The sequence below is a fragment of the Benincasa hispida genome, chromosome 9 (genome assembly GCF_009727055.1).
Source record: "Benincasa hispida cultivar B227 chromosome 9, ASM972705v1, whole genome shotgun sequence".
Classification (NCBI taxonomy): Eukaryota; Viridiplantae; Streptophyta; class Magnoliopsida; order Cucurbitales; family Cucurbitaceae; genus Benincasa; species Benincasa hispida.
Window position 1 is genome coordinate 20989735 of NC_052357.1, and position 18403 is coordinate 21008137.

The following is an 18403-nucleotide window of genomic DNA, read 5'->3' on the forward strand; positions in this document are numbered from 1 at the left end:
TGTCAAAACTTTTATTTAAGTACATGAAATTTAAAGTTAAAGGTTAAAATTGATACAATCCATCAAATTTGAGGTTTAAATTGATATAAATACAACCTCCTAAGCTTAAGATCAAATGATATTTTTGTCCTTTAATTAACCAAACATATTATTAATGAACTAAAAATTGGTACTAACACAAATTTTAAAATATTCATAAAATAGTCTAGCTTAATGTCTAAAACATAAAGATTGACGGTACAAATTATATAAATTGAATTCTGTAAAGAAAATCATTGAAATATAGCTCTTATTGTATAACACCAAAATGATATAGGAAAGAGGGAAAAAAAACCTATATAAACTTAGATACCAGTCTTAAACAACCTTTCACCCCAAAAATAAACTTAATAAATTTGGCCAAACATTTTTAATTTCAATATTATTATAAATTCAAATTCCTCACTGCAACACATAGGTTGTTGGTCTACGATAGGACCATCTCATAAATTCTTTTGTTAAATAGGCAAGAAGAGGAATTTACGAACATTGCTTGAAGAATAATGTAACGATTTGAAGGAAAGAAACATACGACTATTTTAAAAGTAAAATCATTGCTATTGGGATTTATGAAAGCAAATTTTTTAAGGAATATCAATATCATAAGTAATAGTATATAGTTTAATTACTTACATTAAAAACTGACAAATTTTCGATAATTTTGAAGGCGGGTTATTTTAACAGCAAAATGTCAAGTGGTTCTATTTTGGCTGCAATAGAGATCTTGAAGTAAGTCAAAGTCACTTATCTATTTATCTTGAGACTTTAGCTCAAAATAACTCTATAAAAATCCTCTTTCTTCAAACCATTCTATATCTGATAAATCAGGTAAACTTTGAGTCGAGAACAACTCATCAACTTTATATTCTTCTTTAAGATAAGGATGTTTGAGTAGCATATTAGCCGTCCATCTTTGTTCAGACTTTTGATCGATACATTTTGAAAGAAAATCTCTTCCTTTTCTAGATAATTCTTCTGGAATGTCTGCTGGTAGATCCATTTGATTCACAATCTTTTTCATTAGTTGTCCCAGAGTTTTACAATCACTCCACACTGGCTTTCCAGAAATCATTTCAATTAAAACACAACCCAAAGACCAGATATCAAGTGAAGTGTTGATCTTACCGAAAAGAATGGATTCTGGTGACATATATTTTGGTGTTCCTCTAAATCTTGGTTTGGCATTGGTGGATATCACCACTTCCTCAAACTCATCGTATTTCTTGGAAAGCCCAAAGTTAGCTATCTTCAATTTCACCTTGCCAGTATCATCAGAAAACACAAGAATGTTATCTGGTTTGATATCACCATGTACATACCCTCGCTCATGAATACAACAAAGACCTCTTAAAATCATTCTGAGATACTCTTTGACCTCAACCTCTGGCAATTTCTCCCGTCGCCTAATCAAGTCTATTAAACTACCTTCGGCAGCATACTCCAATGCAAGGTTGTAAGTAACAGTATCAAGAGAGTCCTTTTCAAAACAGATACCACTCCCAACGCGTTGAATAATTTCAGGACATCCATTAAAATTGAGCAAAATAGTTTATTCTATCATGAGTGAATAAGCATATTCAACCAAAAGTACTTTAAGAGCAACAAAATCAAGAGGTGCACTAGTTGGCACTGGTAAGAACACTGTGCCATGAGAACCTTTACCCAAAACCTTCACTCGATTCCAATTAGACATCTTCAAAATCGAGAAGTAATTTCTCCCTTCCTTTTATTATAGAATAACGTCTGCAAAATGATCAAAACCAAAAGGAAAAAAAATGATCAACAAATCTGGAAATTAAAGAAAGCAATGAGAAAATATAATGTATGGGTTATAAGTGTTTATACCGTTAACTGAGTGTTTCACCAGGTTCGCCGACAGAAAGAAAAAGAAAAAAGTGATTACGACAAAGAAAAATAATGGTTGAGAGAGAATAGCTACCAAAATTTTTAACTCAAATGAACACAAATTTTAGAGTAAGGCGCGAAGTTCTTTTTACAAGTAGAGAGAATCAATCTCCTACAAGGAATAAATTTAAACATTTTAACTTATCATATCTTTTTTAATAAATTAAAAAGGAAAACTTATCATATCCCTTTCCCTTTTAATTTTGGACAATGTGTTTCAATTTCAATAAAGAAAATTCCAACAATTCCGATTTGAAGTTGTTCAAATTTCAAACTAATTAAATATCACAACCGGCTTATTTTCAATATTGAAAAAAAGAAAACAATATAATTAGAAGTTTAATTTTCGATTAATTTTTATTGTTCATTTCCATGATAATTGGATTCTAACTAAAAAGATTCTGGGCTAATTTGAAAATATGAAATCAAAATTAATTTAATTTATACAATATTATGTTTTTTTTTAACAAAATTTGGCCAAAGATCCTCGTAATATTGAGTCTAGACAAGTAATGGCTTATAATATTAATTGTTGAATATATATTGCTATGTGTTCAAGAGTGAGTTAAAAAAATTTCTAGTAGTATCTATTATATCTATATGTTCAAATTATGACTTTTTTTTTTTATTATTATAAGGAATTACTTAGACAGTATTTAGAGCGTGAGTTGAGTTACTAAGTTTTGAATTATTTAGTCTTGAAAAATTAGGGTGTATTTGGTTTAACTTCTCAAATGTTTAATTTTAAAATAAATTTTAAAGTATTTAATTAGTTTGGAGTTAAATAATTTGAGTTTGGAGAACATATTTGCTTAGTCAAAATTTAAAAAATCTTGTCTTTAGGTACATAGTTGAAGTTAGGCTGACTTTTTTCTTTATATACAGCAATAAATTTGATCTCAAATTCTCCTATACTTTTTTGGTTGCATCTTTCAATTTTCAATTTTAAATTTTGCTCCAATTTGATCTAAAATAATGGAACATATTTTTTCACTCACCAAAAAATTATATCTACAAACGTATTTATATTAATTTTATTTAATTTCATACATTTTTTAAATTATGCATAAAATCGATTAGCTTAATGAATAATATTTGTTTGTATGCATGAAATTGACACATTGTTGGCCACGTTTATATATATATATATATATACTTATTTATTTATTTATTGTGAACATGTAAATATATATATATACACTTATTTATTTATTTATTGTGAACATGTAAATATGTCCCTAATAGCAACCCTATTTTTGTGCATGTTCAACTCATATGTTTCACAACCGTTAAAGAATGTTATAAGGTGTTTGATTGTATAAATAATAGTATTTTGTTTGCATTAAATGCAATAGTTACATGTAGAACATTGTAAAATATTTTATTTATTTATTTATTGAGCTTGCAGAGTGTTAAGAATTTGGAAAAGTATGTATAGTTAAATGGTAGAGTAAAAAGTTATGCAAGAAAATAATAATAGAAACAAAAAACAAAAAACAAAAACATGATGATGATGCCAAAAATAACACATAATGAATGCATCCACCAAACATCATTGGTTATGTTTACTTGAAAATAAAACTCAAAACTCAATGGTAAAAATATAACATTTTGAAACCTACAACGCTCAAGTTAAAATTAAACTAAAAATTGAAAAAATCTACTTTTAGTCTTTAAAATTTGGGGTTAATGTCTATTTGGTCCATCCACCAAACATCGTTGGTTATGTTTACTTGAAAATGATTTAGGAGATGAGAAAATGGATGAGCTCACCTATATGACATTGTGAAAAAAATCTCTCCTTCGCAGTAAACTATCCTTTTTAACAGTTCATCTCCGCTGTAAAAAATAGCTCCTCGTTGTTGAAGAAGCTCTAATCGCTCCTTGTTGCCTGTCTTGTCCCGCCGTAAAAAATCATCCCCAACCGTTCACCACCACTTGAATACAAACTAAGCAAAATATTGCTTCTAACTTGAAATCTTGACAAGTAAAATGGTTGTCAGAAATAGCCTTGAGAAATTTTGGACCAATCACAAGTTGCCACGTCATTTACTAAATTAATGACGAAGTTCTAAATCATTAAATTTGGGATCAATTAAGAGTTGACATATGTTCTGAATTGAAGTTGATGACAAATTTCGATGACGCCACGTGGTTTTATCATGACCGTTGAATCAGATAAAGATTAATTTGGCCCAATTTTGATATTATTATTTGGGTCAAAGTCCAACTAAGCCTAAAAATAGGCTAAATTTGACCCAAATGTCAAATCAAGCCTAAATCCGATTTATTAGGCCCAAAGGTCAAACACATGACCAACCAAGCCCAAGTTCAACTAACTGGGCCCAAAGGCCAGATCCATGGATCAACCAAGCCCAAGTCCACCTGTAAACTCTATAAATAAAGAAGCTCTCCTCATTGGAGAGATCAGCAATTCTATATCAGAGAGCTTATATGGAATTCTCTATAATTAGAAGACCAAGATACGAGCAATTCTACACATTCAAAGAGAGAATTCATCAACAAGCAAGCAGACTCCCAAGACTCCTTAAGCTGCACTCCTAGAAGACAGAAGACCCTTGAAGACACAAACACTCTTTCAAGACTTCTACTTCAAGAACAGCACATCCACCCACCCGAGAGAGAATCAACACATCCACCTGAACGAAAGAGAATCAGATGATCAAGTACTAGAGATCGAACCACTTCGCATCAAACCAACCTCAACATCAACACCAACTCAAGTTCAACTTCATGAAATAAGTTTCTTCGGAAGCCTCGTGTGAACACTAATCCTCTAAGAAGATTAAGCCCGAAGGCCGATCATCCAAGAAGATCAACAAGCCCGAAGGCCGATCATCTAAGAAGATCAACAAGCCCGAAGGCCGATCATCTAAGAAGATCGAAAAGAGCCCGAAGGCGGATCATCCAAGAAGATCAACAAGGCCGATACATCCAAGAAGATCAACAAGCCCGAAGCGCCGATCATCCAAGAAGATCAACAAGCCCGAAGGTCGATCATCCAAGAAGATCAACAAGCCCGAAGGTCGATCATCCAAGAGGATCAACAAGCCCGAAGGTCGATCATCCAAGAGGATCAACAAGCCCGAAGGCCGATCATCCAAGAGGATCAACAAGCCCGAAGGCCGATCGTCCAAGAAGATCAACAAACCCAAAGACTGATCGTTCAAGAAGATCAGATTGTATTCACTTTCCACAAAATTAATACAAATAAAAAGTTTCAGTTCCACGAAATAAATTTCTCTTGAAATCTCGTGCAGCCTCCTTAAGTTTTCATCTTTCAAAACTAGCACTTTTTTAAAAACTCGTTACAATAGTTTTTCTTGGTCTACTCTCTCGAGATTGACTACTAAGATTTACATAAAAATTTAACTTTTTTTAACTTATATATTGTTTTAGGCTTTCTTGGTGAAATCCCAAGCAATTAACACCGAGATTTTTTTTAAACATAATGTAATCTTTCCATATTTTATACTAAATCTTACTTAATTTTTCAAATCTTTCAACACAAAGATCAAACTTTGCCTAAAAAAATAATAATAAGAATTGGGAGATATAAAGAATCTCGATATATCTCAGACAAAATTAACACTGAGATTATATATCTTTGGGCTTTCTCCAGTGAAATCTTGTTGGCGAATTAACAAGAGAATCTTTATATTTTCCCAAATCTTAATTTTTTTTATTTGCAAATTTTGATCGTTTACAAAATTTAAAAATCATGACGCACTTGAGATCCAAAAATTATAATCGGTAAATCCACATGAAAATTTGAAAATTGATATAATTGTGGAAACATAAATCAAGGTAAAGATTTGAAAAATTATATAAAAACTTGATATAAGATTTGGTAGAAATAATTGAATTTGGAAAAATTTTGAAATATATAAAATTTGGTATAAGATTTTGAAAGATTATATAATATTTGAAAAAACCATTAGAATCTCGCTGTTAATCCATTTCACCATGGTGGCCTAAAACAATTGATAAGTTAGAAAAAGTTAATTTTTTAACTAAATCTGGGTAGTCGATCTTGCTCGAGATGAACAAAAAAAAAAAACTAGTTTAACGAGTTCTTCAAAGAGTATGCTTGTTTTGAAAAGTGAAAACTTAGATAGTGTTATTTCTGACAATTTTCTAAGTAAAAATGCAATAATTTTAAAATGGGAGAAAATTTTTATCCATTGCAAGGATACACCTTAAAAATTAATATGGTGAATCATTTTTTTATAGATTTTTTACATGAAAATTCATCTTGAACCATATATTTCATAAATATCCTTAAATTAAAATTAAAATTTTTTCATTGAAGATTTTTAGAGACATTTTTGGAAAAATGTCCTCTTCTTTCTATTTTTAAATATATCCATTTTTTTTCTTGTAATTAATGAGTCACCTTTTCTTTTGGTCATTAATGAGCCACTTTTTTTTTTTATACTTTTTGTTGTTTATATAAATATCTATTTATATTTCAATGCATTGAATATATGATTAATGAGATTTTCTATTCCTTAACTATAGGGGTGTTGTTTCATCTTCTTCGTCCCTTGTTAACGTGATTTAGTTGGCCTTAATTATAGGGATGTCTATTCGTCTTCTTCATCCAATTGCAGAATTATGGTTTCAAATATTCATTTTTTTTTATGTATATATACGAGACTAATTTCAGTATTCTCTCTTCCATCTTCATGGTTGTTTTTAAATATACCTTAAAATATTGTTTTAGGTATTTAAAAATAATCTAACCAATATATAAAATATACTAAGATTTGTAATATAATGAAATACATTGTAAAAATCGGATTAAGATTTTTTTTGGCACTATAGTGGTTACATTCGAAAGATTTAAAATGTACTTAGGTAGACGGTTGTACCAGTCGAAAGTTTTTATATAAAGTATCCATATGATAGTACAATATATAAACTGAAAATATATATTGTTGAATCAAATTCTTTTATAAGTTATACCACAATATATAAATAACAGATTAACTCAATGTTCAACATAAAATATATATATAAGCGTATATATCATAAAATAGGAAATCCAAATAAAAAAGACCATCCTTCACACCTCATTTATATCAAATAAACAATTACATATATTACAACATATATCGAAAATCCTATAAAAGCTCCAATAAATTGAACAAGAAGAAGTACATATATCCATGTACTTATCAAAAATACTACCAAAGCTCCGAAAAATCAAAGAAGAATAAGTAGTACATATATTACAGTATATATTGAAAAACCTACAAAAGCTTTAAAAAAAAATCAAATAAGAAGAAGAAATACATATATCACAATATATATTGAAGAATCTTATAAAAGCTTCGAAAAATCAAAACATCATACGTCGTCTCTCTCACATCTAGCAGTTATAGTGTTCTTAATCTTGATGTCGATCAAAAATCAAAGAAGTTTCATTGGGATGGTAGTTTTACTGGAAAATAAAAAAACACACAAAAAGTTTCATCAGAAAGGAGAGTGAATTGCATCTATTTTCTTCATTCTCAAACACTCTAATGACTCCAAACGAATTACAAACACTTAAACATACATTAAAGCCCATCAAACATGAGTCAATTACAAGAATTACAATATAATTGAAGAAAAAACAATGTCAAAACTCAGAAAAACCATATCAGTTTATCATTTTCATACAACTTATAAAAAAACACTCACCAAACCAAAACTAAACCGAATTGAATGCTTAAATGATCCTCTGATACTGACTGTTAGATCAAGAAAGCAAGTAACGGAAGAAAAAAAATAAGATCATTAAGTATTCTAATTCATTAATTTTGGCTTCAAACTCAGCATGCTCATAAACTAAAAATAGAGTTTCAACACTAACCTTTGAAGTATCTTTGAATGGCGAACTCCAGCAGCAATCCTCCCTTCCTTTAGATGTGAGCCATCACAAGGTCTTCCCTACTATTCTCTTGGTGCCTTAGATTGAGTTGTGAGACTCAAAACAAGCTTGAATTAGGGAAAAAGGAGGAGAAAGGCTTTCTGGTTTTACCATGAAGAACAGTTTTCTTCAACCTTTAATTTCTCAGAATTAAGCAACAATTGCATGCTCATTCCACTCAAAATTTTAACTTTATATTTCATGACTTTTATGCAACTAAATTTCTTGCATGTATCACAACTCATGATTAAGAAATTTGAGTGAAAGTAATGAGGTATGAGTAAGGTGCTTGTGAATGGAAAAATCCAACTCTTTTTGGATTTTCCAAATTTCCAATTCCTTTTATTTCAATTTTGATTTTCAAAAACAAAATTCTTTTCAGTTTTAATTCTAATAACTGAAATTGAAATTTTATTAATTTTACAAAAATTAATTCAAAATTAATTTTTCTAACAAAATTAATAGTTAATAATTAATTAAACAAATATTAAATTAATTTAACACATTTTCACCTTCATTAATAATTAATAACTAATTAACCCCCATTCATTAACTACTGGGTCATCCACTAAAGCCCGTAGTTGCACTCCTCTCACTGTAGATATATTGTGACCGATCATTCAGATAGATGGATTCTTGAGTGGTAAGGAGCAACTGAATCTAATCCTTTAATATTATATATGGAGAAACAAGAATCACACTCGATATAACCATGATTAGTAAGTTGACCCTTCACAGGTTGTTCGTAATAACAGTTGGGTCAAAAAGTTGTTTTACCCTCAAGATTACCTCTTGTTCCTTAAGTCTCACTAATCCTCTAATGAACAATTGATTTGTGATCCGATCACCAAATTGAGTCCCTCTCGGGCCAATGAAAGGGTGTGGCCCCTTGTTCAAGTCCTAAAGTCAGCATTTAAAGGAACAACCTCTCTACTATTCCTGAAAGCGGGTAGGAGTGAATTCCATCTTGCACCCTATGTCCCCAGCTATCTTGTGAAACCTGGATCTCTATTTTCATACTTAAGTAAGTGATTAAGGGGTTAATTAGGAGAAAGTTAAATCCTATGTTATGTAAATAATCTAATAATTTTACAATTGTCATAATAATTGTAAAATTGTCACCTTCTGTGGATCAACAATTAGTAAGAGTGAATGTAAACTATAATGGTTAGGTATTATAGTTACGATAACCATATTTGATTCTGGAGTACGAGTAGAGAGAACCCTAAAAGGATAAAAAGAAGAGAAAACCTTGAAGACTTAAATCCTGAATAGTGAAGAAATGATTGAAGAACTGAGGAAAATATAGAAAATTATTTGGGAAAATTCGTGTGGAAGTTGCACGAAGATAAACCATATTCACAGTAGCTAACGAGATTGGAGAGAAATGGTGGAGAGAAAGAAGGAGAGAGCGACGCTGGCGAGATTGGAAAGAGCGATGCTGGCGAGATTGAAGAGAGCGAGATCCTTAGCGAGAAACCTGGAGAGAGCGACATTGCCGAGATCCAAGCTAGCGAGAAGGTTGGAGAAAGCTAGATCCTTAGCGAGAGTTTGAGCGAGAAAGTTGGAGAGAGCGAGAGTGGAGAGAGCGAGATTGTGAGCGAGAAAGTGGGAGAGAGCGAGAGCAGCCTGAACGCTCATTCGAACGTCACGACCACGCGATCGAAGGAAACCGCCTGTGCATCGAACGGTCGGGCATTTATGCGTTGAATTTTGCCACGATCTTATAGATTATGCATTGAAAACTCTAAATTAAAGAAAAACAAAGCTTGAAGACGTAAGGGCAAACATCAATTAAAATTTAGGTGTCTGATTAAGAGAAATTCTTAAACCCTAAGAAATTGTGTTGGATGTATTTGGGAAGAACACATTGAACCAAGGTGAAGTCAGCTTACGTTGATAAAGGAAGGATTAAACATTTGGCCATGCAGTCAAGTAGGTGGTGTCAACACCATAGGAGGTTTGGACGCCTATAAATAGAGCCTTTGGGATTTCATTTTCAAATCAGAAATCATAAAATTCATAAAAAGAGGAGGAGAGTAGAGTGCATTGGACAGTGAGGGTGGAGGAGAATGCATCAAATTGAGACGAGGAGATCTCCCAATATGCTCGAGCGTTTGATGTAATTCAAAGCCATCTGAAAGATAAAGGAGTCTAGTTTTCATGGTAAGGCTGCCAGAGAAGAAGCTCTAAGGAATTGGGTTGGAGAATGAGAAAAAGACAGAGGGGTCGAGCTATCGGGTAAGCTGGGCCAATCTTGATTTTTGAATGATTCTGGCTAAACCATGAAGACTTATGAGCTAAGATTTTATGGTAAGCTTCTTGAGACATTTTAGAATAGTTTTGTATAAGGAAGTATCTCAAAATAAGTTTTAGAACTATGAGTAATCTAAGTTGTAATTTGAATCTGGATTCTAGGGGTAAAAAAGGAGCCCGGGGTAGAAAAGGGAACTATTAGAAAGGCTCCTAAGCAATTAAGGTGAGTATTATAGCTTTGTTCATTAACACATAGTGTGAGTGTTATAGCGTTATAGTTCCGATATATCGTGAGTGTTATGTGCTTTGATAAATAAATAATATTATGTGTTTATACAATGTTGATAGTAAATGCATATTATGAGTATTCACTTAGCTTTATACTCTGATATTGGAATATGAATATTTGATGGAAGAACGGGAAATCCTTTTGAACAACCTGTTATAATAGGAAAGCCTTATATCTTGAAATTAATTCATCAAATTGATGATAAAATACATGGACGTTCCAGTAGGCATTATGCACTTATTACACAACAACCCCTTAGAGGAAGGGCCAAGCAAGGTGGACAACGGGTGGGAGAAATGGAGGTTTGGGCTTCCATCTGTAGATGCAAATTACATGCTTTGGTAATATGATGTTTCCATGATATTGTTTGTGTGTGACTATGAAAACTGCGATTATGCCTGGGATGTGGTTAGCATGCTTAACAAAAGGTCCTTGGCGGGAAAAATTGGTCGGCTTCAGATGTTGCCATGATATTGTTTGTGTGTGACTATGAAAACTGCGATTATGCCTGGGATGTGGTTAGCATGCTTAACAAAAGGTGCTTGGCGGGAAAAATTGGTCGGCTTCGGTCGGCGGGAAATAATAATCGGTGACGATCGACGGAAAATATGGTCAAGTACCTAAGCATTTCTAGCGGGATAAATAATATGGTCGATGTGCACATTGGCAGGAATTGGGGTCATAAGAAGGTTTCCATAGATGATTGTATTGATTGATGATATGATATGCATGCTACGTGTAGCTTTTGGGATAAAGATTACTGATTGCATGATTATATCTTTGACTGTGCATGAGTATAATGCGAGTGTTGGCATGTGATTGATTTCCCAAAAATGATGATTGTCAAAGTGAATTTCATCTTAAAAGAACCACTCACTGGGCTTAGTAGCTCACACTCTTCAAAATGTTTTCAGAGTTATTCCGCAAGAATCATTAGGCAGTAAGTTTCAGCTCAAGGGTTGATAACTGCTGCAGTCGCATCCCTCTCCCAGGCTAAGAAGATGGTCTGGGGGCGGGGTGTGACATATCTACCTGGTCTTACCCCTAAAATGGGAGGCTTATTGAGGCGACATTGGGTAAGAGTGTAATAACATGCAACAGAAGTAACAAGGATTCATAAGCATTCAAATTCACTAATTTTGGCAGAAACTAAAGTATGCTCATCTAAATAAGAGGGTTTTAGATCATACCTTTGTAGAACTCTTCAAGATCTCGATCAATCAGCAGCAGTCTTCTCCAAAGATCATCGTGAACCACATATTCCCCACTATTCTCTTGGAGCTTTAGACCGAGTTGTGTGACTCAAGAACAGCTTGAAGCAATATAAAACACAAGGAGAAGCTTACAGCACTCAGTTTTGAAGAACTCTTCTTTAGCCGAAATTTTCTCTCAAAATTTCTGTAGAATGCATGCCTTTAAATCACTCCATTCTCCTTTATTTATTGCAGATGAACATGTAAAGAAGAAATGTGCATGGCTTGCAGCTCATGCTTGGAGTTAATGAAGAAGAGGAAGTGGTTTTTGTGTGAGCATGAAGAAGAAGATAAAGGAAAACCATGAAAAACCATTTTATGCATGTTTTCCAATTTTCTAATTTTATCTTAAAATCAAAATTTTGATTTTAAAATTGAAAAATCAATTTTTAAAATTAATTTCATGAATTAATTTTAAAAATATTAATTAATTTAATATCAAATATTAAATTAATTTTTGCACAAAACCATCTTCATATATTTAAATCATATTTAAATATATTTTCTTCTATTTCGTTTAATTTTAATTTGAAAGTTTTCAAATTAATTTCTCAAGTTACTCTAAAGCTTAACCATTTACGAGCTAGTAGGGGGACCTCGCGGACCTATAGATCATGGGCTCCAACGATTCGAGATTAATGGGCTAAACTCATTAGACCGATCTAACCGCCATTCATTAACTAATGGGACACTCCACTATAGCCCATAGTTGAACTCCCCTCACTATAGATATATTATGTCCACTTTATAACCATAATCAGTAAGTCGATCCTTCACAGTTGTTCGTAATCACAACTGGGTCAAAATAACCGTTTTACCCCTATGCATACATCTTGTTCCTTAAGTTCCCACTGATTCTCCAATGAACAATTTTGATTCATAATCTCTATGAATCAAATCCTTTCTCTATCATTAGAAGGTGGGGCCCCGATTGTTTAAGACCTGGAATCAGTACTTAAGAGAAAAACCTCTCTGCTAACCCTAAATCGGATAGGAGTGAATTCCATCTTGCAAGGCTATGTCCCTAACTATTCATTCGGTCTTATCCCCAAAATGGGAAGCTTATTGAGCAGTTCTGTTAAACTACTCTCACCGTTTGCAGATCAAAGGATAATCCTTAACAAATAGGAGTTCATAGCTAGCTCAAGATTAAGATCGAGTTAACCTAGGTTACGTAATAAATGAAATAGTCAGTTTTAATAGTAAACGGTCGTTATAAAGAAAAGTGACTATTTTCGTGGTCCAGTCTATATGAAAACTATTGGATAAGATGCCCCTACTCACATGTCTCAACATGAACGATCTGTGGATCACATCGTTTGTAGCACTTTACAACTCTTGTAACAACTACAGAGTGGGCCACATCCAATAGTGTTACCAGGATGAGATACCCAATTTCATCCCTATACTTATTAGACTATTTAGGCTATATACTATCAACTTGATCCTGTTTATGTCACTACATAAAGTTACAGTATTCAAACTATAGCCATGGATATGTTTATTGGATTTTCATAATATGATGCAAAATCAACAATTTATTATTATTGATAAATAGAATGTTTAACACGAACTGCGAGTTGTAGGACATTCCCAACAATCTCCCACTTGGACTAAAACTCCAATGAGAACAAATATATACAATATAATGTTGAGAAACATAATAGGAAAATACAATAAACTATGGCATCTCTATACCATAGACATTCTCCCACTTGTCCTAGGTTACACTACTCGGAGTACAGGTGTTCAAAAAACCCGATAACCCAAAAAAACTGATCAACCCAACCCAATCTGTGTGGCTTAGGTTGGGTTATCAACTCATTTGGGTTAGGTTGGGTTCAAATAAATGAAAATTTTATAGGTTGGGTTGATTCATGGGCTCATCTAATATAACTCAAACCAACCCGAACCAACCCGAATTTATTATTAACTTTAAAATATATTTTTTTTATTACTTATAACACAATTATTTATACATATATTGATTTTAATTTTATTTAATTCCAATATTTTTGAATAATTTATTTTTCAACAACTCTTAAAAGTAGTTTCTTTGCACTTTAAAAAGAAAATTTTCACTATATAAATTGAAATTAAGTTGTTAATCTTAATTCAATATATGAAAATAATTAAATTAGATTTTTACATATTTATGTTGTTTCTTTTTAGAACAAAATTTTAAATAAATGACTCGACTAACCCGAACCAACCCAACCCAAATATTTCATTGTTGGATTCATTTTTTAATAATCGGGTTGAAAAAATTTACAACCCGAAAAATTGGGTTAGGTCTAAAAAGTATTTCAACCCAACCCAACCCAACCCATGAACACCCCTAACTCAGAGTCCTAGTCCAACTAGGTGGCCCTCGAACACTTTAGCCAATAGGGCCTTAGTAAATGGATCAGTAAGGTTGTCTTCAAAGGTAATCTTTGTGACGATCACATCTCTTCTGTGTACTATCCTCTGGATGAGATGGTACTTTCTTTCAATATGTTTTCCACGTTTGTGACTCTTGGGTTCCTTTAAGTTGGCAACAGCACCGCTATTGTCACAATACAGTGTGATAGGTAGGTGCATATCTGGAATTACTTCCAAATCAGCCAAAAAATTATGTAGCCATACTACTTCTTTAACAACTTCGCATACAGCCACGTATTCCACTTCCATTGTGGAGTCAACAATACAACATTGCTTAATGCTTTTCCAAATTATAGCTCCTTCGTTAAAGTGAAAACTGATCCTGAGGTAGATTTCCTGGAATGTGTATCCTGTAAAGATCAAATCCTTAGGTCCATACACAAGCATATAGTCCCCCGTTCCCCTTAGATACTTGAGGATGTTTTTTATACCAGTACAATGATTGTGTCCTGAAGAGGATTGGAACCTGCTGACGATTCCAACTGCAAAATATATGTCAGGGCATGTACACAACATACCATACATCAAACTCCCAACTGCAGATGCATATAGAATTCTGTTCATCTCCTCAACTTCTTGAGGTGTCTTAGGACATTATTCCTTCAACAAATGAATTTCATGCTTTAAAGGTAACATACCTTTCTGGAATTTGCATATTATACCTTGACAACATCTTGTCAATATAAGATGCTTGAGATAGTGCCAATGTTCTATTCTTTCGATTCTGAAAGATTTGTATTCCTATAACATATTGAGCATCACCCAAATCTTTCATTTGGAACTGTGTTGCTAACCATCTCTTTACGTCAACAAGAAAACTTGTCTCATTCCCAATGAGCAAGATATCATGAACATAAAGAACTAAGAATGCTATAATTTTGTTGACTATCTTCTTGTACACATAAGGTTCGTCAACATTCTGTTTAAAGCCATAAGATTTGATTGCAGTGTCAAACCTTATATTCCAGGATTTGGATGCTTGTTTCAATCCATAAATGGATCGATTAAGATTATAGACTTTATGTTCCTGTCCTTTTTCGATGAACCCTTCTGGTTGAGACATAAAAATACTTTCATCAAGATAGCCATTTAGAAAAGCTATCTTGACATCCATTTGCCATATCTCGTAGTCATAATATATGGTAGCAAAAAGTATTCTTATTAATTTTATCATGGCAACAGGAGAAAAAGTTTCTTCATAATCAACTCCTTCTCTTTGGGTAAAACCTTTTGCCACGAGTCTGGCTTTATAGGTTTGTACCTTGCCAGTTTGGTCTCGTTTTCACTTGTAGATCCATTTACAACCTATAGGTGTAACCCCATGTTGTTGATCTATAAGTTCCCAGACAGAGTTGAAGTACATAGACTCTATTTCATCGTCCATGGCTTTTATCCATTGTTTCCTATGTTCTTCCATTGCCTTCTTAAAGGTTAATGGATCCTCTAAACCATTATCTTGTATGATGTTTTGAGTTTCTGTTAAACCCATGTAGCATTCAGGTTGTTGAATAATTCTCCCACTACGTCGAGGCATCCCCAACTCTTGGGATGGACGTGACAGGACAACAACCATTGTTGATGGACCAACTCTATCAACAACTCTTGTTGATGTTTCTGTAGTATCTTTGGTCAGTTCCTGCAATATTATTTTACTTCGAGGTAGATGATTTTTAATATGATCCTCTTCCAAGAACGTAGCATTTGTCGATACAAATATATCATCTTCTTGGGGATCATAAAACAATCCTCCTTTTGTTTCTTTGAGATACCTATAAATAGGCATAATTTCGAACGTGTTTCCAATTTCTTAGGATTCTGTACCAACATATGTACTGGACAACCCTGGATACGAAAATAACGTAAACTCATTTTGCATCCTTTCCATAATTCATACGTATATTGTCTCCTGCTTAGACTGATAAATCCCAGAGAAATTGCTATATCCTCTATTCAAAGGAGAGAAAAGTTCCGAACGATTAAACTCTTACAAAATTAATGAAAGGGGTATTTTCGGAACATTTTTTGATGGACATTTAAAATATGTACTGTAATCTGTACTGCATACCCCTAAAAGGACTGAGGTAACTAAGCATAACTTATTATAGACTGAACCATGTCCAACAAGGTTTGATTTCTCCTTTCTGCAACACTGTTTTGTTGTGGTGTTTCAGGTGTTGTGAGTTGGCATTGAATTCCATGATCTACTAGATAGTTCTGGAATTGTAAATCCATATACTCACCACCTCGATCAGATCGAAGTGTTTTAATTCTTTTACTTAACATATTTTCAGTCTCAGTGTTAAATTCTTTGAACTTTTCAAGAGTTTCATACTTGTGACTGATTAAGTAAATGTAGCCATATCTAGAGTAATCATCAATAAAACTGACGAAGTACTGATATCCTCCTCGAGCTTTAACATTCATCGGACCACATAGGTCTGAATGTATAAGTTCGAGAGGCTCTTTGGCATGAAGACCTTTTTCAAAAAAAGATCTTTTCGTCATCTTTCCCTCAAGACATGATTCACATGGAGGTAGAAAATTGTCTTCTAACTGATTTAAATAACTGTTTTTAACCAATCTCTAAATCCTGTTGAGATTAATGTGACCAAGCCTAAGGTGCCAAAGATAGGCGTTAGGAGAAATTTTTCGCTTCTTATTATGAGTCTCAGACGTTTTAAACATCTCTGTATTTAAAATGGCTCTTGCTTCGGTTGGTTTTAATATGTACAAGTTACTATCAAGTCTTGCAGAACAAATATATACGCCTCTTGAATAAACAAACATTTCATTACATTCAAAAGATATATTGTACATATTTTCTAATAGACGAGAAATGGAGATCAGATTTATTTTCATCTTAGGTACATAAAACACATTCTTAAGTAAGATAAAAGAATCCCCAAAAAACAACTTTACATCTCCCACTACTTCAGCTGAAATGACTTCACTTATTCCCACCTTGAAATTCATCTCATATTCAGAAAGTCTTTTCCAAGAACTAGTTTCCTGTAGAAAAGTGCAAACATGATTAGCAGCGCCTGAATGTAATATCCAAATAAGGTGAGAATTTTCCACTACACATGTTTCAACAACTAGTAAATCAGATTTATCTTGTTTTGCCTTTTCTGCTTTCTTCTCAGCCATGGACAGTTACTTTTCCAGTGTCCAACTTCTCCACAATGGAAACATTTTCCTTTGGGAGTTTTGTTTTTATTTTTCTTTGTAGCAGCTTTCTTTTTTCCTTTTTCTTTCTTCTTCATTTGTACGATTTTATCCTTAGAAGAAGAAGTACCAGACTTCTTATCATCAATGGGTTTCGTTCCTGATGTAGACCCCTTATAAAACTTCTTAGGTTTCGAAATAACGTTTATTTCTTTTTCCTTCAGTTTTATCATCGATTGATAAGTCTGTAACTCATTCAACAGCATCGTCAAATATTTTTAAAGTCCATGTGTAAAGCCCAAACCCCATTGAGTTATTGGGCAGAGAATGAATTTTCCCTTTATTGTTGTAGCATTCAAGAATAGTATTAGAAATAGAAACAATAGAGATACATTGCCATTTACATAATGTTGAAGTGTCTCCAACTCATATATTTTACATTTTACATATAATAATTTACAACAGAATCCCACACTCATCCAAATCTTATAGCAGCGGTTTATTTAGTCCTATAAATCCTAGGCTACACATGAATGAGGGAGATCACTACAAGAAATGAATCCTATAGCAGCGGTATATTTAGTCTATAGCAGCAATTTTTAACCGCTACAACATTTATAGCAATGATCCCTCAACCTCTGACAAAACTAGTGTTGTAAGGTCAATTGTAGCATTTTTTAAAACCGTTGGAATTAAAATTAACACTGTTGCTATATCCTCATCTAATGCAACACTTTGTTCGGTTTATAGCAACAAATGTTTAAGTCTATAGCAACATGTGCTTTAGTTTAAAACAACAAATGTTTCTATGTATTGAACAATTTTGTTTTTTATTTATAGCAACAAATATTTCAATCTATAACAACATTTTGTGTGGTCTGTGAAAACAAGTACAAGTTTTATGTTGCAACGAATTTTGGAAATACAATAGTTTTACAAATTTCTATGAGTCAATCTTTTTAGCTTACCCTTTTTTATAATATAAATGTTATAATTAATTAATGATACAAAATATATGCTTCTAAAAACGATATCTCTAAAGTGTGTATATATTTCTGAATTATAATAATATATAAAATTTAAATACAAATATCATTCAAAATAAAAGAATGTTCAAATAATATATATTATCAT

The 18403-nt window shown here is 32.7% G+C and overlaps 1 protein-coding gene across 1 annotated transcript; it reads right to left on the bottom strand.

The window, feature by feature from the left end:
• Nucleotides 1-820: 820 nt before the first annotated feature.
• On the bottom strand, nt 821-1732 carry LOC120084608 (mitogen-activated protein kinase kinase kinase 17-like). Its single transcript, XM_039040415.1, has 2 exons — nt 1631-1732; nt 821-1516 (listed from the first exon to the last, which is right to left on the bottom strand). The coding sequence occupies exons 1-2, from the start codon at nt 1730-1732 to the stop codon at nt 821-823; spliced, it is 798 nt and encodes a 265-aa protein (XP_038896343.1).
• Nucleotides 1733-18403: the final 16671 nt, after the last annotated feature.